This window comes from Tyto alba, unplaced genomic scaffold (assembly GCF_018691265.1).
Source record: "Tyto alba isolate M040663 unplaced genomic scaffold, T.alba_DEE_v4.0 Super-Scaffold_2, whole genome shotgun sequence".
Taxonomy (NCBI): Eukaryota; Metazoa; Chordata; class Aves; order Strigiformes; family Tytonidae; genus Tyto; species Tyto alba.
In genome coordinates this window covers 77,629,518-77,648,986 of record NW_024881282.1, presented here as the reverse complement: position 1 = coordinate 77,648,986, position 19,469 = coordinate 77,629,518, and the positions used below count along the sequence as shown (strand labels likewise).

General features: G+C 37.3%; 1 protein-coding gene across 12 annotated transcripts in view; it reads left to right on the top strand.

The window, feature by feature from the left end:
- Positions 1–19,469, top strand: part of MAGI2 (membrane associated guanylate kinase, WW and PDZ domain containing 2) — a 794,831-nt gene that overhangs the window by 582,660 nt on the left and 192,702 nt on the right. For all 12 annotated transcript variants that reach the window (XR_006165279.1, XM_042792123.1, XM_042792119.1 and 9 more), the window contains one exon: positions 17,086–17,143. Coding sequence is in view for 11 of the 12 variants with exons in the window: in XM_042792123.1 (XP_042648057.1) it covers positions 17,086–17,143 (58 nt within the window). In the remaining variant the exon portion in view is untranslated. The remainder of the gene's footprint in view (positions 1–17,085; positions 17,144–19,469) is intronic.

The following is a 19,469-nucleotide window of genomic DNA, read 5'->3' as shown; positions in this document are numbered from 1 at the left end:
GATCTTTTAATTCTTTAGTATATATTTTTTTAGAGAACATTTATCTTTGTAGCCTTTTTATGTGATAGTGATAGGGTGTTAATGTACTATAATTTGATTCTGTACTGGAACATATGGCAACACTGTCTGGTTTTGTTATTTTGATCATTTTCGTCTTACATCAACTGCATACAAATAGAGTTACAAGGTATTTGGCAAATGTGAAAAAAAGTCTGTAGATGTTGTCAGTCTACTGTATGGTTTGGAATGGACAACAAAAAAGAGACTATCCTAATTGAAAATTACACTCTGTTGTTTTCAAAGTCTGTTTATGCACATTTATTTGTTTCATTTCTGTTGCTCATTTTATTAGCTTATATCACTTTGAAAGAAAATGTGGAATGCTAGAAGTAGAACCTTCAGCAAAGATTCCTTTTTGCTAGCCTCTGGATAACTGAAAGGTTATCATAAATATCCATTAAGATTAAAAAATAATAATAATTAAAAAAAAAAAAAAAAAAGTGATACAAAGATAAAATCTGATCTAGGGAAAATATTAAGGGTCTTTGTGTGCTATCCTTAATAGATCAAGGTCTTATGCCAGAAGAGAAGGAAGAAGGCTGTACCTTTTATTCTGTTCTCTTTTCTGTCTTCCAAACATTTGCTTCTACTTAATAAGATTTGCATTAGACATAAATCTAAATCAAAGACTGCAGACATACACTTTTAGAAAGATTAAAAATTGAATTTCATATTCATGTTTATCATCTTATGTCCATTCCTGTTGGAGCAATTGAATTAATTTTCCCTTTCTTTAATACAGTATTTCACTCTCTCAAGATTGAGTGCTGATGTCCTTGATATTATTTTTTATTATATTTTTTCCTTTTGTCACAGTCTTCAATTGCCCTTAATAACAGAAGTGTTTATCAATTTATCAGAAATTGAAAAGATAAACAGGTGAACCTGCTTATGAGGCAATAACAATAGTTTCACTTAAGGATTTAACTCCCTCTGACAACTAGATTAACTAAAATCAGTCAGAAAAATCCCTCCATCAAGACTTCTCGTTTTCTAAATTGAGACAGTGGATAGTGGACAATTACCATGGGTCAAATTCTGCTGCTTCCCCTGAGGTAGTGAAACTGTTGTAGGTTTTTTGGAAGAGAGACAAGCTGCTGTAGGACAGAGGCTGCCCTGTTACCTGAGCAGAGCTGGACCCCACCAGGGCTGGGCTGCACGCGGATGCAAAGACCACTCAGGGCCAGGAAGCTACTGCAAGTGGGAGATGTGAGTCCCTGTGTCCACATGTGGAATTGTTTCTCCTGTGGCAGCTTCCACATGATGTGTGTCTGCATTTCCTCAGTCCTTCTTCCCTGCTAAATATTCCTTCTTTTTCAGTCCTGTAGAATTACCCAGATTATCTCAGGTTTGAATAGTGTCATGAGAGAAAGGTTTTAGCTTATTAGTGTAACCTTGACTTGCAGAAAACCTAACAATATCTGAACCAAATTCATATGTTCTGCATCAAAATTTGAGCCCTTTATTGAGAGCTTCACCCCATGAGGCACAAGTCTGATTACACAGAATAACACAAACAATATAGTCACAGAAAAATCTCCAGTCTTAACATTTTCTATTGGAAAAAAAAAATAATCCTCTTGCTATTAATGGTTAAAAGAAAGATCCTGAAAGAAAATGGCAAAACTTTTGTAAGAATACTAGTTAAATAGAACAGAGCAGAAACATGAGCCAGTCTGAATAGAAGCTCCTATAAGTGTTAACTGTTGTCTAGTTGCAGTGAATTACTTTTGCTACAGCAAAGAAGGTGCTGTTGCCTGTCATTTTTAGGTCAAAACAGCCTCCAGACTTTGTTGTGTGAACAGACAGGAATGAGAATTGATGATTACTGGGACTTTGATACTGATATGGTGTTCTTCATTACTTTCATTGGCTATTTCAGTATGGTTTTCCACTTGCTATTTTAACTAAGTGTGGATGAGGATGCTGGTGATTGATTGCTATGAATAGCAGGTGTCTTGGTTTGCTTCATTAAATTATTTCAGAACCTTGGTTACATGTGAAGGGCAGAAGTCTGACCTGCAAAATCGAACAGCGGGCAGAGTTTAGCTCAGAGATACTATCTGACAGAAATTGCTTTTAGCAACCGTGTTCTGAAGGCACACAAGAATGACCTTGATTGTAGGATTGCAGTTGTTTGTGAGGTCCCCATTTTTTTGAGGTAAACAGATATTGTCATACTTATAAGAGAGCAGGATACTAGAAATCTGAGCAGGTAATGATTAAGTCTTGTGAACTTCAGACTTTTTAGGACAATGTAAAGTTGACAGACTTTATACAGCCCATACTTACCATGTTTACAGATGTGGTCATAAAACAACTGAGTGGCATGAATTGCCTTTATTGAAGGAAGACAAGGAAATGCAGATATTCTCAGGAGCACCTTAAAACTAAATGAGTTTTATTTTTATAAAACTCTTGTCAAGCTAAGCACTCACTAGTGAGTTACATGTTCATATCACAAGGTTTTTGTGTTTTAAAGTAGCAGCCAGCTCATGATCTTAAAACCATATTATACAATCCCCATTATCTTTTAGACTTGGTACAGACATCTAGACTCAGCTTCTTCAAACTCAGAAGGTATAAACACATTCTCCCTTCTTTAGGCTGTATGGTACAAACTGCATGATCATTTGTTCCTCTTTTAAGTTGGAGGAGATACCATTGATTGCCATCACTTTTAGGAAAACAAACGACATCCTGTTTGTTACCAACTCAAACAATTTCAAAAAAAAAGGGGGAAAGGAAGTTAAAAATAAATTAAAAAAAAAAAAAAAAAGGAGGAAATAGAACTGGCAAAAGAGACAAGATTGACAAATAAAGGATGAGAGAAGTAAGACATGGAGGGAAAGGAACAATGTCAAGGCCAGTCCAAGCAAGACTTGCCCAGCCATTGTTCCAATTGTAGCATCATACCTTCCTCCCCTCACTGTCACAGTGATGATTCCTCTCACTTGTTTACACTCATCTTTTGTACTCTCCTTGTCCTTTTACCCTTTCACATCACCTACTCATTTGAAAATGGTAGAAGGAAAAGAAGAAATTAAAGAGAATAAAGATAGTTATAAAGGAACACCATCTTCATGCCTTTCACTTAAATTTCTTTACTGTTAAACAGCATGGATTTTCCTGCAGTACCAGCTGCATTGTGTAATTAGAACTGCAACTGCAAAGTGGAAAACTAATACATTTTTATCATTTCACTGTGTACTAAAAGGCTGGCAGAGGCTGCCTCTGTCACAGGTGTTGCAACTGCTCAGAGCCAACCGTTTTACAAACATGGCAGTTGCGCAACTGACTTTGTCAGTGGAGCAGAGAAAAATATTCACCTAAAATGCACGTAGCATTCAATTCTTCACATTTGTAAGACTTTTTTATGAAAGATTGGAGATTTATTTTTTTCCATGATATAGAAATAATCTTTCAGTGTGAGAACAGACCAGTGAACCAGATGTGAACCAAGCCTGTGAGATGCAAGCACCTAATTACATATCAAAGAAGAAAATAGACACTAGTTTAAATCCACAAATCCTGACTGCAGCTCAGCACAAAAGGCAACCTCAAGAACTGAGCACACATATTCTGTAGGCATATAACATTTTCCTCAAAATAATTAATGTTCACCAAGGAAAAGCATAACTAGCTATTGATTAGTGCATACATTAAATATATAATAAATTACAAAAAACTTAATTTAGCCTGTTCTGCTGCATCGGAAAGTTATGGACGATAATCCCAACATTACATTCTCTAGCAGTCCATAGCAAACATTACAGTTACAATGTGAGGATCGACTATCGAAAGAGATGTAAAATCAAGTCCCTTCCAGCTCTGCTTGAATTTAAGGTAATAATTATAGTCTCTACACCTGTCCAGTAAAGAAGTCCCAATAAAATTCTCATCTTCTGAGTTGTGCCTGCAGACAGCCAGTAGAATTTATTAAGTTTTATGAAGTCTGCAAATGAATGAAAAGAAATATAACCAGCCACTAACAGTTTTCTGTGCTTATTTGCTCTTCCCTTGTTATATTACAACTATGTGTAGTTACAGAAAATGACAACAGAATTAATCTTAAAAAACATGTTGCCACAACCTAATTTCTCTGTTTCTCCTGCTTGCAATTTGTGCAGTTTATTTGTCTGATATCCTTAGACTCCTTTCTACCAATTTAGGGAGACCAGTTTTTATGTTCTCTTTTAGGCCCTCACACATGTATTTGTTGAAGTAACCGAGGCTCTAGTTAGTAAGGTTATGTTGCTGCCCTTCTTACTGAGCCTTCTGAACAGGGTGTGCTGATGCTGAGGTGACCCAGCCTAAGCACTCAGTCTGAATAGTTCTTGTGGGCCAGAAGGAGAAATCCTCAAAAAATTTCGATCAGGTTTCACTAGGCCAGTCTCTAAAAGGCATACCTTTTTATGCCTATATCTGATCACTTCTAAGCTGGTTTACAGAGGAATTAGAAAGGTGTAAATTAGTCAGGCAAAACTGGACTGAAATGAGATACTGCAGTGAGAGATCTGTTCAATCTTTGTGTTTGGTATTCCTATAGGGTCCCTGTAGCATCTATTCTATACTAAGTTTGTGGTAGACCATACATATTTTGGGATATTTTGGGATAAATTGTAGAGAAGGTGGTTTGGAAGGTCTCCTTCTTTTTTAAAACTGGTAGTGACCTTGATATTTAAGCAGTTGATGAGGCTGGAGAACAGTACAGAACAGAAATTAAAAGACTAACAGAAAAAGATGAATTTAAATTGAAGATTTGTTTGTTATGCCACTGATTTGATACAGCTTCAGTTTGGAAATTTACGTTCAACGATTAAGGACAAATGCAATTAAAAGTAATTAATATAATTAAAATAATTAATTAATATAATACCTGTACAAGGGCATGCACTGAGGGAAAGGTTATTTGCTGTTGAAATAACTCAAGTAGATCAGTTGCTGATTCCAAAATTATGTATAGCACTATAGTGAAAGTCAGATACCTCATTTTTCTGGATTGATGCTTATGATAAAGGCAGACATATGAATGAGTAACCCAAAAGTCTGCTGACTTATGCAAATAGGCTAATGCTGCACATGAATGAAAAAAAAGTGAGCAGATACTCTCTTCTTCCATTAACTGTCATAGATATTCTTTTTCTGAGGTAGCCACAGGAGCCTTTTGTTTGTCTTTATAATCTTATTCTTCTCAGAACTTCTGGAAATGGAAAAGACTCAGGTTTGCATACAGCAGCAGAGTTGCTCCTGCCCAGCACAGTTCAAGGGGGCTACATCACCATTGGGGCTGTAAGGAAGGAGTCTCAAGAAGGAAGCAGGAGGAGGAACAAGTTCTTTTGTTAGAAAACTACTAGGTTTGGGGAGAACTAGGAATAGACTGCAGCTTGGCTTTGAAGGAGATTTGGGTTTTCCTGGGAGAAGTAATGAGCTCTTTTCTTTGGGAAAAGAACCTGAAGGTTTTTCAGAGATGCTTAACAATAAACAATAAACATGAAAAGAACACATCCTACTCTTTGGTTTTTTTCAATCTCTCTGTCCCACTTCCATCTCCATCCTATGCCTCAAACACAGTACTCTCTTAGTCCACTCTCTAGTGTTTGGGTTACTACACTATTTACCCTTATGAAGGTTTTAGGCTGAGAAGGAAGACAGGAGGGGAAAAGGTAATGGAAAATATATGTGTTGTCACCTTTCATGACACTGCAGTGCACAAATAAAAAATAGTGACTTATGAACATGAAAGTACTACTTTGCCTTCCTGGTTTTTCTTTCTTCCTATAATTTGTTAGTACATGCCAACACTACTGAGCATTAAAACATGAAGAAAACACGGGTAGATCTTAATTGTCTTAGTATTATCCCACACAGTTAAAACTCTTGAAGGAAAATTGACTTAGAAACCTGATTATTTTGTCTTTCTCACAAATCAGTATATTAATTGGACCCTACATTTGCAGAGTGCCCTTATGAATGCAGGCAAAGTATGTCTGGTAGATTAGCAAAAGACCAAACACCTGTTTCTCATGCAAAGTTCCTTTCTGATGCTGTCCCGGAACCATACTGAGAGCAAGCTTTGGCAGATGGCATTACAATTCAAATAAAGAAAAATAAGCTTCTGAATTCATACATATTTCCTTGTCATTCAAATGCCAAGGGATTTTTTAACATAATGTTTAAAATACGGAGTGAATCAATTTGAGTGTCCTCATAAATACAACTAATGCATAATGATGAATAAGTTATGACAAGAAGTTTCAGAAAGCAGTTAATGTAACTAAAGCAGCTTTCTATCTATTGTGCAACAAAGCAAAAAGTAATAAAAGATAGGACTTTTAAAGTTCTCACCCTTGACAAGGCAATGAAACCTCTTAGGAAACAAAACCAGTTTGCAGTCTTATTTCACTAGAATAAATCAAGAATTGCTGCCTCAGCAGCTGCAGTGTTAACCTGAATTTTCCACAGTGCAATGTAATCTTCCTCATCAATTGTATTGGTTTATCTATTTCATCAAATACTTTTTAAACAGCTATTGTATCTACATCACATATATCCAGCTACTGTTCAGAACTGTGAAAACATAATATTAAAAAACACGGTAGTCATGGAGACTGATCATGTAGGAAGTACCTTGAGGAGGATTCTTCTATCTGATTGCATACAACTTCATTTGACACTTTGAAATAAAATATAGAAATGTAAGATGTCTTGTACTTGATCAGAGCACTAGTTTATTTAATCTGCTCTGAGATTTCCATCCAAGGCCAGTATCTGATGCTTCTGAGGCAGTTGCAGCTCATCACAAATAAGTAATGTACCTATACAATTTTACAGTCTGGGCAAGATAGCTTTTTATTTGTGGACCGCCCACAGATAATCAGTTCATTGTAAGCATACAAAGTAGTTCTTGGCTGTTTTTTTTCATTATCAGTATAGATGCTACATTTTCCCATCTCTTTTTATAATATGTCTATCCATTTGCCTCTCTGGCCTGTCACATAAAATGAAGTAATTGCCATTTGTTGTAATAACAGGGTGGAAAAACAAAGAAAAACAACAACAACAACAAAAACAACAGCATTATGCTGTGTACTTTATTTTGAAACATTGACTTGAGACTCTCAAGGACCAATGAGTCAGCTGAAGTCATGAAACAAATGTTTTCTAATGTTGATTGAAATTTTAATTAAAGTTTAGTGTTGTTAACCTGGTTGACCAGGAAAGACAGGGGAGATGAGGAAAAGGGATTGTCCTCTGTGCAGATGAACAGCTTGGATGTATGGAGCTCTCATATGGGATGGATGGCTGGCTGATGGAGAGTCTGTGGGCCAGGATCAGAGGAGAGGTGGGTCAGGGAGACCGTGGTGTGTTGTTTTTACAGACACCCTGATCAGGGTGAAGAAATCTTCTTTAAACAACTCAAGGAAGTCTATGATCACAGATTCTGGCTTTCATGGGGGATTTTAACCTCCCTGAAATCTGCTAGATGAGCAGCAAGACAGAAGACAAGCAGCCAACAAGATGTCTGGCAGTTTTCAGGGATAACTTCTTGATACAGATACCAGATGAGCCAGTGAGGGGTGACACACAGCTGGGCCTGCTGTGAACTAAAAGCAAGAACTAGCAGGAGTTGTGATAATCAATTGGCTATAGTGAAGTTCAAGATGCTATCGCAGAGGAGCTCAGGGCACTGGCAGGTGTCAGGCCTGGGCAATGTCCCTGACGAAATCATGAAGCGAGTCCTCTGAGAACACATTTCTGGAGACCCTAAAGAGAGGGTGGTGACTGAGAACAGCCGCTGTGGATTTACCCAGCCTGACCAACTTGATTGGTATGCTAAAATGATTGGATTTGTGGATGAAGCAAAAGGAGTAGATCTCATTTGCCTAAACTTTTGCAAGATTTTTTGCACTGTCTCCCACAATATTTGTGTATTGCATTTAGGGAATTTAAAATCTGAATGGATGGAGAACTGTGCAGGTAAATAACTGCTTGGGTGGTGAAACTCAGAGGGTAGTGGTTAATGGGCCATACTGTACTTGAATGTCTATTCTAGAGGAGTACTTCAGTGGTTTATAGCAGAGTCTATCCTGTTTGACATCTTTATGTACAGTCTGAAGGAGGCAAAAAAGTCAAGTCTGCAGGTGATGACGGAGGGACCAGTCAACATGGTCAAGGGCAGGGCTGCCACTAAAGGACCTAGCCTGGCTAGAGGAATGGGCCAGCAGAAACCTTGTGAAATTCAACAAAGACAAATGCAAAGCCCTGCACATGGGCATCAAGAAAATCTTGCAACAGTACAGGTTGGGAACTGACTTGTTAGACCACATCTGTAATACTGAATCTGGTTTGGGGACACCACCAGTACACGATAAACTGGATTGATACACAGGAGCAAGTGCAGCAGAGGGCCACCAAAATGGTCAGGGGCATGGACACTCAACCTATGAGGAAAAGCTGAGGGTAATCCTCTATCCCCTTTAGTAAAGTCTGGCACTAAAAATAGCATAAAATGTGTCATTTGGGTTTGTTACAGAATAATAGGCTTTTTTTCTTTGTTATACCAGAATTTAAGAGGTAAACAGCTAGCTAAACTATGTTGAAGCTTATATATGACTTTGAGATATTAGTAACAGAATACCTCACTGCCTACCATAAGGTCTAGCCTGCACTATTAGTAGCTACATACTTTTATGGGTCTTTTTAGGTCACTAGACAAACTGAAGGTTTTAGATTATATAATAACAGTAAATTCAATAACTCCATAAATTCACAGGGTATTGTTAAACATTTAACAACAAAGGAAATAATATAAATAAATTAAGAGACTGAAAATCAAATAGAAGAAGAAAAGCTTAACTTCATGAGGTCAGGCAATTATTAGGTAGAAAACACTGGTTTGTAACAAGGCCGAATGATATAGTCAGTAATGAGGTACAAGCTTTGAAAGATTTGAACATCCAAAAGATCAAAAAGAATGTTTCTTTTCAGTCTGTTTTCTTCAAAGTCTAAAGAATATAACATAAAAAAAAGCTGTGTTAATAAAATCAATTTCAAAGGCAGACTCTTCCACATTGGAGTTGTACGTGGCATGCAGCAAATCTGCTGAACTTCAGGAATACAAATAGATAATGCAGCATGCAGCTGATGTACTTGGGGCTCCTTTTCTGCTGGTAAAACAAGTGTGCCAATGACAGTCCCTTTTATGTGCATGTCTGAACTCGGAACCAGCCAGCAGTGCCGTCGCAGCTCCTCAGTGTATATGAGTAACCTCTGGGACACAGGCTGACCTTATCCAGCAGGTTCCCATTCTGCACCGAGCTTCATCCTGAAGTGACTTTACTCCTAGCAGCACCCACGTTAGCTAGTTTAAAGCTTGGAGCTGTGAGGATAAGAGTTTCAGTGACTTGGTTTAGATATACCCTTTGTTATATTAAAAATAAGGTAACGCGTAATTAACACAGAACTGAAAAATTATCCCAAACTATTCTTGGAAGCTAAGGCACATAGCTGTTTAATTATTCCATGGAAGCCTGGATGCATTCATATCCAGTCTCCTGGGCAAGAACTTGTAGCTAAAAAATTAGATTTTTCAGCATTTCCTAGTGGTGTCTATATCCCCAGCAAAACACTAGTCACTTCAGTGGGAATTGTGGTATCAATAAGGAGCTGGTTTAAGCTTCTCCCCAAACATTCTGTAATACAAACTAGGTACCCAAGACAAATAACACAGAAGTAAGGACAGAGAACAAGACAACGGATAACATGATTTGATGAAAAAAACCTTAAATTTTTAATAATAAATATTTTCAGTGAGTATTTCTGCTTTCCTTAAACCTGGTATTTCTAAATACACGAAAAACAGGATTTTGTAGGTTTTTTGGAATCTTTTAACAGAAACTCTGAGATTTCTCTTGAAAAAGTCCATGGAGAGTACTCTGACCAGCTTCAGCTATTGCCCACTAAATTGTTGAGAACTGAGTTCTTTATTAAGGAAATCATCTCAGGCACTGCCTACAATAACCTCACTAAATTCTCAACGTTTGAGGTATTGTTTCCCCTAATTTCTTTCTAATTGCATTTTAATTTTGATTTGAATTAACAGCTAACAAGCCCTTGATGAACGCTTGAGAGTTAAAAGTCAGAAATTCAGTTGATACTTTTTCACCATATTAATACAAATCTTGATTAGACGTTATACAGCTCTGCATGTCAGAGGGATCAAGTACACTTACTGTTAAAATTGTCCCTACTGTTGGCATTATGTCACTTGGTAGCAATGATGGGAGAAAATATTATTGAATTGATAGCAATATTTAGTAATATACATTCTGCACAATTAAGGATGTAGCATGTCACAATAAACTGCACAGAAGGAAGAAGATGCATTTATCAGATGTGAATGTTTCTTAGACATTTGTTTCTATTGTGCAAGAAGAAATTATGCATAATGTCATTTTATTCATGACAATAAATTGCACATGAATGGCTTTTGATTACAGACAGAACACAAACAGTCACGACTTTGTGAAATTTGCTAGTATGAGAATGGCAGTTGGAGAATAACAGTTTAATTGAAATTGAGCTTACATGGCTTGGTTTAGAGTTGGTACATTCACTAAGTTTTCCAGGTCTTCCATGATAGGAAGAGTAAATCTGGTTTTGCTATGGAGGTGGGGTTGTCCATCCTCCTTTTGTTCGTATTTTCACTGAGACAGTGAACAATTTGACTTCCTTTTTAAAATCTAATTTGTTTTCTCCCACAGCTTTTGATTTTTACACTAGCATGGAGAAGTCCATGTTAGTAATTACATTTTCCAGCTCAGGCAGTGATGTTTGAAACATGGGTAAGTGGAGGAACCTGTTGAGGTAGTATAAAGGATTTTAACATAGCATATACGTGTTGATTTTTTTGTTATTTCTTGAAGTTCCCAGAAGGTATGCAGTTAGGTGACCTAGCAGAATTTACACTGGTATGCGGCTAGTAGGGGAAATACTGATTTTCAGTGAGCAATATTATCCTCTCTTTCCTTACGACAACCTGTAACAGGTTTCAGGAGCATCACCACAACTACTATATCTGTTTCATGTTTCAGCTGGGCAATGTGGACATGCCCTAATGGAAGAATTCAAACCGACCAGCTCCAGCCCTCTGCTCCTCAGGGAGCAGCACAGCATGCTGCAAGCAGCATCTGCTCCCTGGTAATCTGTGTGTTGTGCCTTAGGGTATTGCAGAAAAAGTTTTCTGTGGAAGCTATGCAGTGAGGAACGGTGGTTTAAGCTTACAGATAAATATTTGCAAAGACTATATCTCTTTAAGAAACTGAAAGAGTGTGCAACTACACTGGATTGTGGAGCTGTATGGTATTTTGTAACTTTTAACTCAGGGCTTTTGATATATTCTGTAGTAGGTAACTGTCTTGGAAAGGAAAAACTGAATTTGAAATGGGGAGAAAGAAAAGAGAAAAGAGAAAACAAGAGATAAAACAAACACAAGCTGTTGAGTGGAAAGATAAAATATTTTTCTGAAAAGTCTCATATAGAAGTTAGAAAAGGATTCCTGACCAGTGCCTAGGTGTTAACGAGGCAGGTGAACCAAAATCATGCTGACTTCAACAGCTTCCACATCCTTATTGACAGCATTTTCAATAACAGCAGGAATTATATTATCTTTTTCTCTCTCATACAATATTCTTTTGTACTACACAAATATTTTGATTGCACTCAATTCAAGAAATATGCTCTCGTCTTTCCTTCCAGACTGTCAGTAGTGTAGTGACACAATGCTGGCTGTTGTTCTGAAACCTTGAGATATTTTTATGACTCTCTTTAACGCAGCTGGTATTCCATAAAGTTCAGAAAAATTAATCTTTGCATTTGGTAATATACTTTTTCATCTTGGCACATTGAGATCCAAAACATGCTCCTTCCTCCTTCCCCAGAGAATGTTAAATGGCACCATCAAAAATCATTCTGCAACACAACAGCTTTCAGAAGGCAGGATAAGAGCATCTGGACCATTAGCATAAGCAGACTGTGATGAGAAGGCACTACCATTGGTTATTAAAATGACCTGCTTGAATTCATATTAGTCTTTCCTTTCTTTTTTTCCTTCTTTCTTCCCTTCTTTCTTTCCTTTCTTAGTTTCTTTGAAAATACCAAGGCTTTTGTTTCCATTGGTCATTTAACTTTTAGAAATGCAGCTCCTTCTCCATTTAAAATCTTACCCAGATGCATACTGAGCAAAGTGTCTTAGTAGCAGCTATACATTTTTGATAATTTTTTTTTTTTTTTTTGGATGACTGCTGCAGTCTTACTTAGATGCTTCTCTGCTAAGGAATAAAGCATGAAATGTGAAAACTGGAGCATATATACATACTATACAGATTATCCAGCACCATTCCATCCACTCATGGTATCAGCATTGCCAAATAGTGCACAGTTACTGATTTTTAAATGGTGCTTTTACAAATGTTCCTGAACAGACCCTCCACTGGATGATAGGAGGAGATCTGTGGGAATGCAATGTTAGATATTGCAGACTGAAAATAAAGGACAGAATTTGGGGTTTTCCTTCTATACAGAGAAATCGTCCTAGAGTCAATAGAATTGAAAGACATGGATGATAGAAGTGTTGAGCTTATGAAAATGAAGACTTCATATATAGCATAGTAACCATGAAACCACTGGTTGCAGAAATTATACATGAACAGCATGCTCATGATACCAAAAGAATATCAGAGATTGCTATGATTTGTAGCTCCCTTCCCAATTCAAATCATGGTGGTGAACAATAATCTTCTTCAAAAGTGTTTTATAACAATTCTCTTTTATAAATATTTACTGTTCAATCTCATCACTAATTACCATCACTGGGCACAGTGAAATGAAAAAGAGAAACTGTAATGCCCTCACCACTAATTTGGCAAATGTTTAGCTTCCTATTTTATGAAGCACTGAAGTATTTCTGTCCTGTAATCTTTCATTTCAATAGTGAAAAATGGAATAGATGCCACTATTTAATGTAATGAAAAATAAACACAGTGCTCCTGAAAGCAAACATAGCAGAAGATTCTTCTAACAGAAGCTCTGTAGTAAACTACACTCCACTAACCTTATCTGCGATACTTTGAGGGGCACAGGGGCCTTAGAGTTTGTGCTCTAGCAATTCCATTTTACTGGTCAACACAGAATTCTAATTAAACATAGCTTACAGGATGCATCTCAAATGGAAAAATTAAATTAGAGCATAGCCTTACATGGAGTTTATATCTATTATGGTACACGAAGGTAATTTTTTATTTCCTTTCTTCTGAACCCATGACTGTTTTATGATGTTAGATAATCAGTGGATCAATCCATGCATTTAAAAGTGGGTTCTCCATAATATAACCAATTCATTAAATTTTTACAGACTTTTACACTAGAAAATGGGATTTGCCATTTGCCTTCTCAATAGTTGTGCCAGTTCATAAATGCAGTTATGTATCATTACTTTAGGAAAAAACAGGCCAATAGGTCAATAATAAATTCTCACATTATTTCAGATTTTTATAAATATGTAAAATAAAATGTATCCTCTGCATCTATATACTTTAAAGTGTATATATTTACAGAAAGATACCTACTTTTAAATTTTGGCAAAACATCTACTTTCTTTTTTTAATTTCATAGTTGGAAGAATTCCATCTACTAATACACTTTTGGAAAGGGACCTATGCACACATCTGTGTTTGTGTGTATGTGTGTGTGTATTTTTAAGTATATACAGATTTTTCCAGTACCTGCCTCACTTTTCTCTAAGGGGGTGTAATTTTAGATAGCCAGATATAAAAACAACATTAATATAATTAGGGGAAGAAAACTTTGTAAGTTTACATGAAAATAAAATGTACCTGTAGTATTTAAACTAATGCTTTATATCAATTCTGTGTCATAAGTTTAGGTAAATATCATTTTTTCATAGCAAATTATTGCCTTATTTATCATGCACTCATTGGGAATGAAACTTACCATAGGGGGCAGTACATGATTTGTGCATCAACTGCTTTCTTTTTTAATAATTGTGGATTACATTCCACAATCTTGTCTCAGGATATACAGGATTTTGTGGAAAGCACTGTACGGTCAATCTCCTACAGATTTTACAGAAGTTTAGGACAGATGTGGAAAGAGCAACACCATGGCTTTCTAATGCTTTGTGACTTGATGATGAGCCAGTGAAAGCAGGCCAACAGCTCCTGAGCTGTAATTGTCAGAGCATTGCCAGCAGATCAAGGGAGATGATCCGTACCCTCTACTCAGAACTGGTGAAACACAGCTGGAGTTCTGTGTCCAGTTCTAGGCTCCCCAGTACAAGAGAGACATGGACATACAGGAGAGAGTCTAGTGAAAGGTCACTCCGATAATTAATTATAGAATTACAGAATGGTTTGGATCAGAAGGGACCTTAAAGATCATCTAATTCCAACCTCCCTGACATGAGCAGGGACACCTTCCACCAGCCCAGGTTGCTCCAAGCCCCGTCCAACCTGGCCTTGAACCCTTCCAGGGAGGGGGCAGCCACAGCTTCTCTGTGCACCCTGTGCCAGTGCCTCACCACCCTCACAGGGAAGAATTTCTTTGTTATATCTGATCTAAATCTACCCTCATTCAGTTTAAAACAGTTACCCCTCATCCTATCCCTACACTCCCTGATAGTCCCTCTCCATCTTTCCTGTAACCCCCTTTAGGTACTGGAAGGCTGCTATAAGGTCTCCCTGGAGCCTTCTCTTCTCCAGGCTGAATAGCCCCAGCTCTCTCAGCCTGTCCTCATAGAGGAGCTGCTCCAGCCCCCTGATCATCTTTGTGGCCTCCTCTGGACTGCTCAAGCAGGTCCGTGTCCTTCTTATTTTGGGAGCCCTGGAGCTGGGAGCATCTCTCCTATAAAGAAAGGCTGAGAGAGCTGGGACTGTTTGTCCTAGAGAAGGCTCGCTCAGTGAGATTTTATCAATCTAAATAAACATCTGAAGGAAGGTGCAAGAAGTATGGAAACAAGACCTTTCAGTGGTGCCCAGTGAGAGGACAGGATGTAAAGATTGCAAAATGAAATACAGGAAATTCTGCTTAAACAAAAGAAAAAACTTCTTCAGCCTGTGAGTGATCAAACTCTTGAAGAAGTTGCCCAGAGAAGTTGTAGAGTCTCCATCCTTGGAGATACTCAAAAGCCAATTGGAGATGGTCCTGAGCAACATGGTGTTGGTGAGCATGCTTTGAGCAGAGGGGTTGGGGTAGGCAATCTGCAGAGGTCCCTTCCAGCCTCGAACTTTCTGTGGTTCTGTGACCTGCTTGAATACCTTATGCTGCATTTATTCCTATGAAGTGACAAAAATAAAATAGCCCTGACAAAAGCAGTTCAGAATAGTCTTGTGAAGATTTCAAAGCTAACAATATTCTGAGAATAATATAAAAAATTGGGTATCTACATTAAGGAAATCCATGGGCTTTTCATTACAAATTTGTGGAGTTCCTTATCTTCCAGTCTTTGGCAGAGGGTTGTATCCTTCCCTTGGAAAGAGCTGAGCAGGAACAACCTCTGAGGGCAATGTGACATGAAGACTACAGCAGTCTAAGCAGGTTCACTCAAGAAAGTGTTTAAAGAAGTAATAAGCAGAGGTGAAGCAATTCCTTAACATTGTTTTTTAACTCTAATCTCGCTATTGCCAGTGAGGCTTTACTTTCCTACTTGCCTTTTATAGCACACCAAAAATTGTCTATTCATATTGTCACTGCAAAAAAAAAAAAAAAAAAAAAAAAAGCGCTGATATCATCCAGAAGTACTTCTTTGTAACCAGTTTAATGACTGTGTTCACTATGAGTTACATCAGTTCTGCTCTGTCTAGTTCAGTACTCTCATTGTCTCCAAGTTACTTTAAAAGAGCAACAGATTTTGAAAAGGAAAAAAAATCTGAGTTAAGGAATTTCAGAATAAAATTTTCTTATAGAATCTCAATACCACTCCCTATATATAGTGCCATAGTCTTTAACTGCACAGAAGTTAATATCTGTGCATGATGGGAATGCCCATCCTTTTGAATCTCCTCCATCAAAGTCATCACATCTGGCACTGAGGTTTTAACTCTGTTCATGTCAACTGAGATACTTGTCACATATGTCTGGTGCCAGTAGGTATCTGTTGGCAGCATAAGAATTTTTTAAGTGTTCAATGTGAGTGATAATAAAATATGTATTTATGGATGTACATAGATATATATATGAGAGTTTGCAAGTACATGAACACAGATTGATTTTCAAGATCATTAAATTAACGTATTTAACATTTTAATTGTTAATACCTGAATGTTTTAGGTAAGGTATTAGTAATTAAATGTCTTCTCAAGTTCTGAAAAATGTAATTAGTTTTAAGGCCAGAAGATGCTATAATATTTTATTTTGCTTTGTACTTTCATGTACTACTGTGTGCTCCAATGTCCCTGATATATAACTATATAACCGGATGCCTTTGGAGGCTGTGGAATTGACAGCATAGTAAGACAAATAGTACAAACTTATCAGAAACATTTCGCTATACTTACTGTATTTACATGGAAGAAGACAAACTCCTCTTGTTCCTTCAAGGACAACTTTTCCAGGATTCCTAGCAAAGAAAAAAGCTCAAAAAGCAAAGTACTTTTTTTTGTGTGTGTACCTATTTGGGAAAACAGAATTCCCACACTTCCTCCAGCGGAGGTGTCATAGAAGATGCACTACAGTTGATGGCTGTCACAGCTATTGGAACCATAAAATAGTTCAACTAAAAAGTGTTGTTCTAGGGACTGAGAACTGTGTTTGCATGCCAATTTTCATGTTACTACTGTGTGTGGCTGCCATGATACGTGTTCAAGGTTTAGCATTTGCTTTGCTCACTCTATCTAATAACTATCAAGTTATTTTCCTCAATGCCCAGCAAAGAGCCACAATTTTATTATTAGAAATCTTAGCATTCTGTACTGCATTTACTGAGAGAGATAACTCTTTGTTTTTCAGAGCTACCATATGGCTGGGAGAAAATTGATGATCCCATTTATGGCACTTATTATGTTGAGTAAGTTCCCAAGTTCAATATTAAGTTGCTGTTAATATGTCATAACCTCATACTAGTATCCTCTGCAGTGCTTAGCCTGGCAAGGCATGGATAAAATTACTTGAGATGTTAAACTGAGGGTATACCAGGAATTCTCAGTCATCAATACAGATAATATATTCAATGTGTCTCAGATTAGTGACTCAGACATTCAGTCATTCTCATTCTCCAGGGTCTGATTTCATGGTATCATTCCAGCTGATAGTTGTACAAAGATCATAGTCATTAAAGAAATGTATATTCTATGTAAGCTTTGGATATCCAGTGAGGTAGACATATTGTTAATCAATGAATAGATCAAAGCAAAATCATTTCAGTTCAGATAAGATCCTTTTCTGGGTAGTCTTTCCCTGCTGCAAATCAGATGCTTATACTGTTTGTACCAGAAGGCAGGTTATTTATACGATGCATATACAATTTTAGGGATATTGTGTTTTATTTTGTACTTAAAAGTGAAGCTGAAAATAAGAGAATATCAATTACTATTTTCATAGCACAATCCTTGCTTTAATTTTTTTCAGATTTTACTTTAGTCATGAAAAAAGAGAAAAAGATTATTCCTCTGTGCAAAGGACAACAGAAAGATTTTGTTTGAAGTAATAGGTAGAACCTGTTCCAGATAGTTCCTACATAAAATAAATAAATCAGAGATATTATTTTCTCTGCTTTTTAGCTTAACACAGTGAATGAGACTTATGCAAAGTGAATCTAGAATCAAAACTCTGATACCTGTTCAGACTTGTCAGTTCTCACTCTGTTCTCTACACAAAGTATATACCAGAGGAAGCAGAAAGTCACTCTCTATCACTGTGCAGACAGCACTTGAAAGGTTTAGAAAGATCTATCCATTAGTTCCTTTTATTAAATTAGAGAGATCTTTAGAGAAGATGTCCCCTGACGTAAAATCTAAGTTTCAAATCCTGGCACTTAAGCAATACTTTTATTCTAGTTGTTTCATACAAAATAAAAAACTTTATTTTGTGTCACATTATTCCCTTGGCCTCTCGAATCCATACCATCATGTTGACTGCAGGATCACTTTGGACAGTTACTGGGGCTGCAGCTTTTCCAGACCTCAGGATATGCTGCTATTAACATGCACAGGGTAGAGACAGACAGGGAAATCAAAAAAAGATCTTATTTGTGAAGGGTTAGAAGATGTAAGATACCCCTTTCTTTACTGCTGTAACAACATCAACTTGTGGATGCCCACACACCTTCCTTAACCCCCCCTACAAAGCAAACAAACAAATGAAAACAGTGTTTGGCCACTGCCCTGCTGATTCCTTCTGTCTCATTCTCCAAATGCAGGAGCACCTGCTCCGCTTCTTTGTCCCCGGCTTGTTCCCTGGCCCCAGGTGAAAGAGCCAGCATCCCCATCTGTTTTGCTGCTCAGCCCAAGTCAGCTTAGTCAGTCCAAATTCAAGCAAAAAGATAAGTAAGTTTTGGAAGTCCCTATGTAATGCCATTAAATTATCCTCTCTCTTTACGCCTGAGCTCTTTTATGATGTCCCCAAGTAGCTAGGGGCTGGAGTTCTCGTATCTCTTTGTACTTAAGCCCCTCTGAAGATTTCTGCACGTGCAATTATGCATCTGCTGGGTGTGAGTAAGTCTTCTGCCCCAGTGGTTTTTAGTGTATTTTGGTGAATAACAGGTGTTGTGCAATTTTTGTGCATTAATCTCTTACTGAGACCCCACTTGGTTGTTAGCGCAGCCCAAGGCATTCTGGCACCGGTGAGGCTCACACTTCACTGCGGAGTCAGAAAAGAAACAAGTATTTATCTCCATTTCATGTCCAACCACAGTTAAACAGATGCAAGGCACCAGGCCCAGATGTTATTATGCAATTACATACTTTGAGGCTGTTAGTGCCAAATTTATTAATCCTACCACAGATAAGATTTGTGGAAAGATATATCAAACCTACTGCAGGCTCAGAGGTTTTTAGAAGTGGAATGGATGTTCACAGGATGGTATTAAAACTGCAGCAGTGCTAAGTTCACAAGGAGTTTTATAGTCAGTAAAATGTAGCTGTACTTTAATTTGCTGTCTGAGCTCAGTAAGTTTGAAACAAAGATCGCTTTCCATTTTTCATGCTACAAAGTGGCAGTCACACCTTTTTTATTACTAGTATTCAACAGATGAGTTCATTCTTAACTAGATAAAATCAGATTAATTATGTCATAAAAGTGAGTAAATCATGAAAACTTAAGTTATGAACTTTCACACATTCAAGTCCAGTCCAACTTTATATGCAGGCCTTTAAAACTGTCAGTGAAAGAAGGGC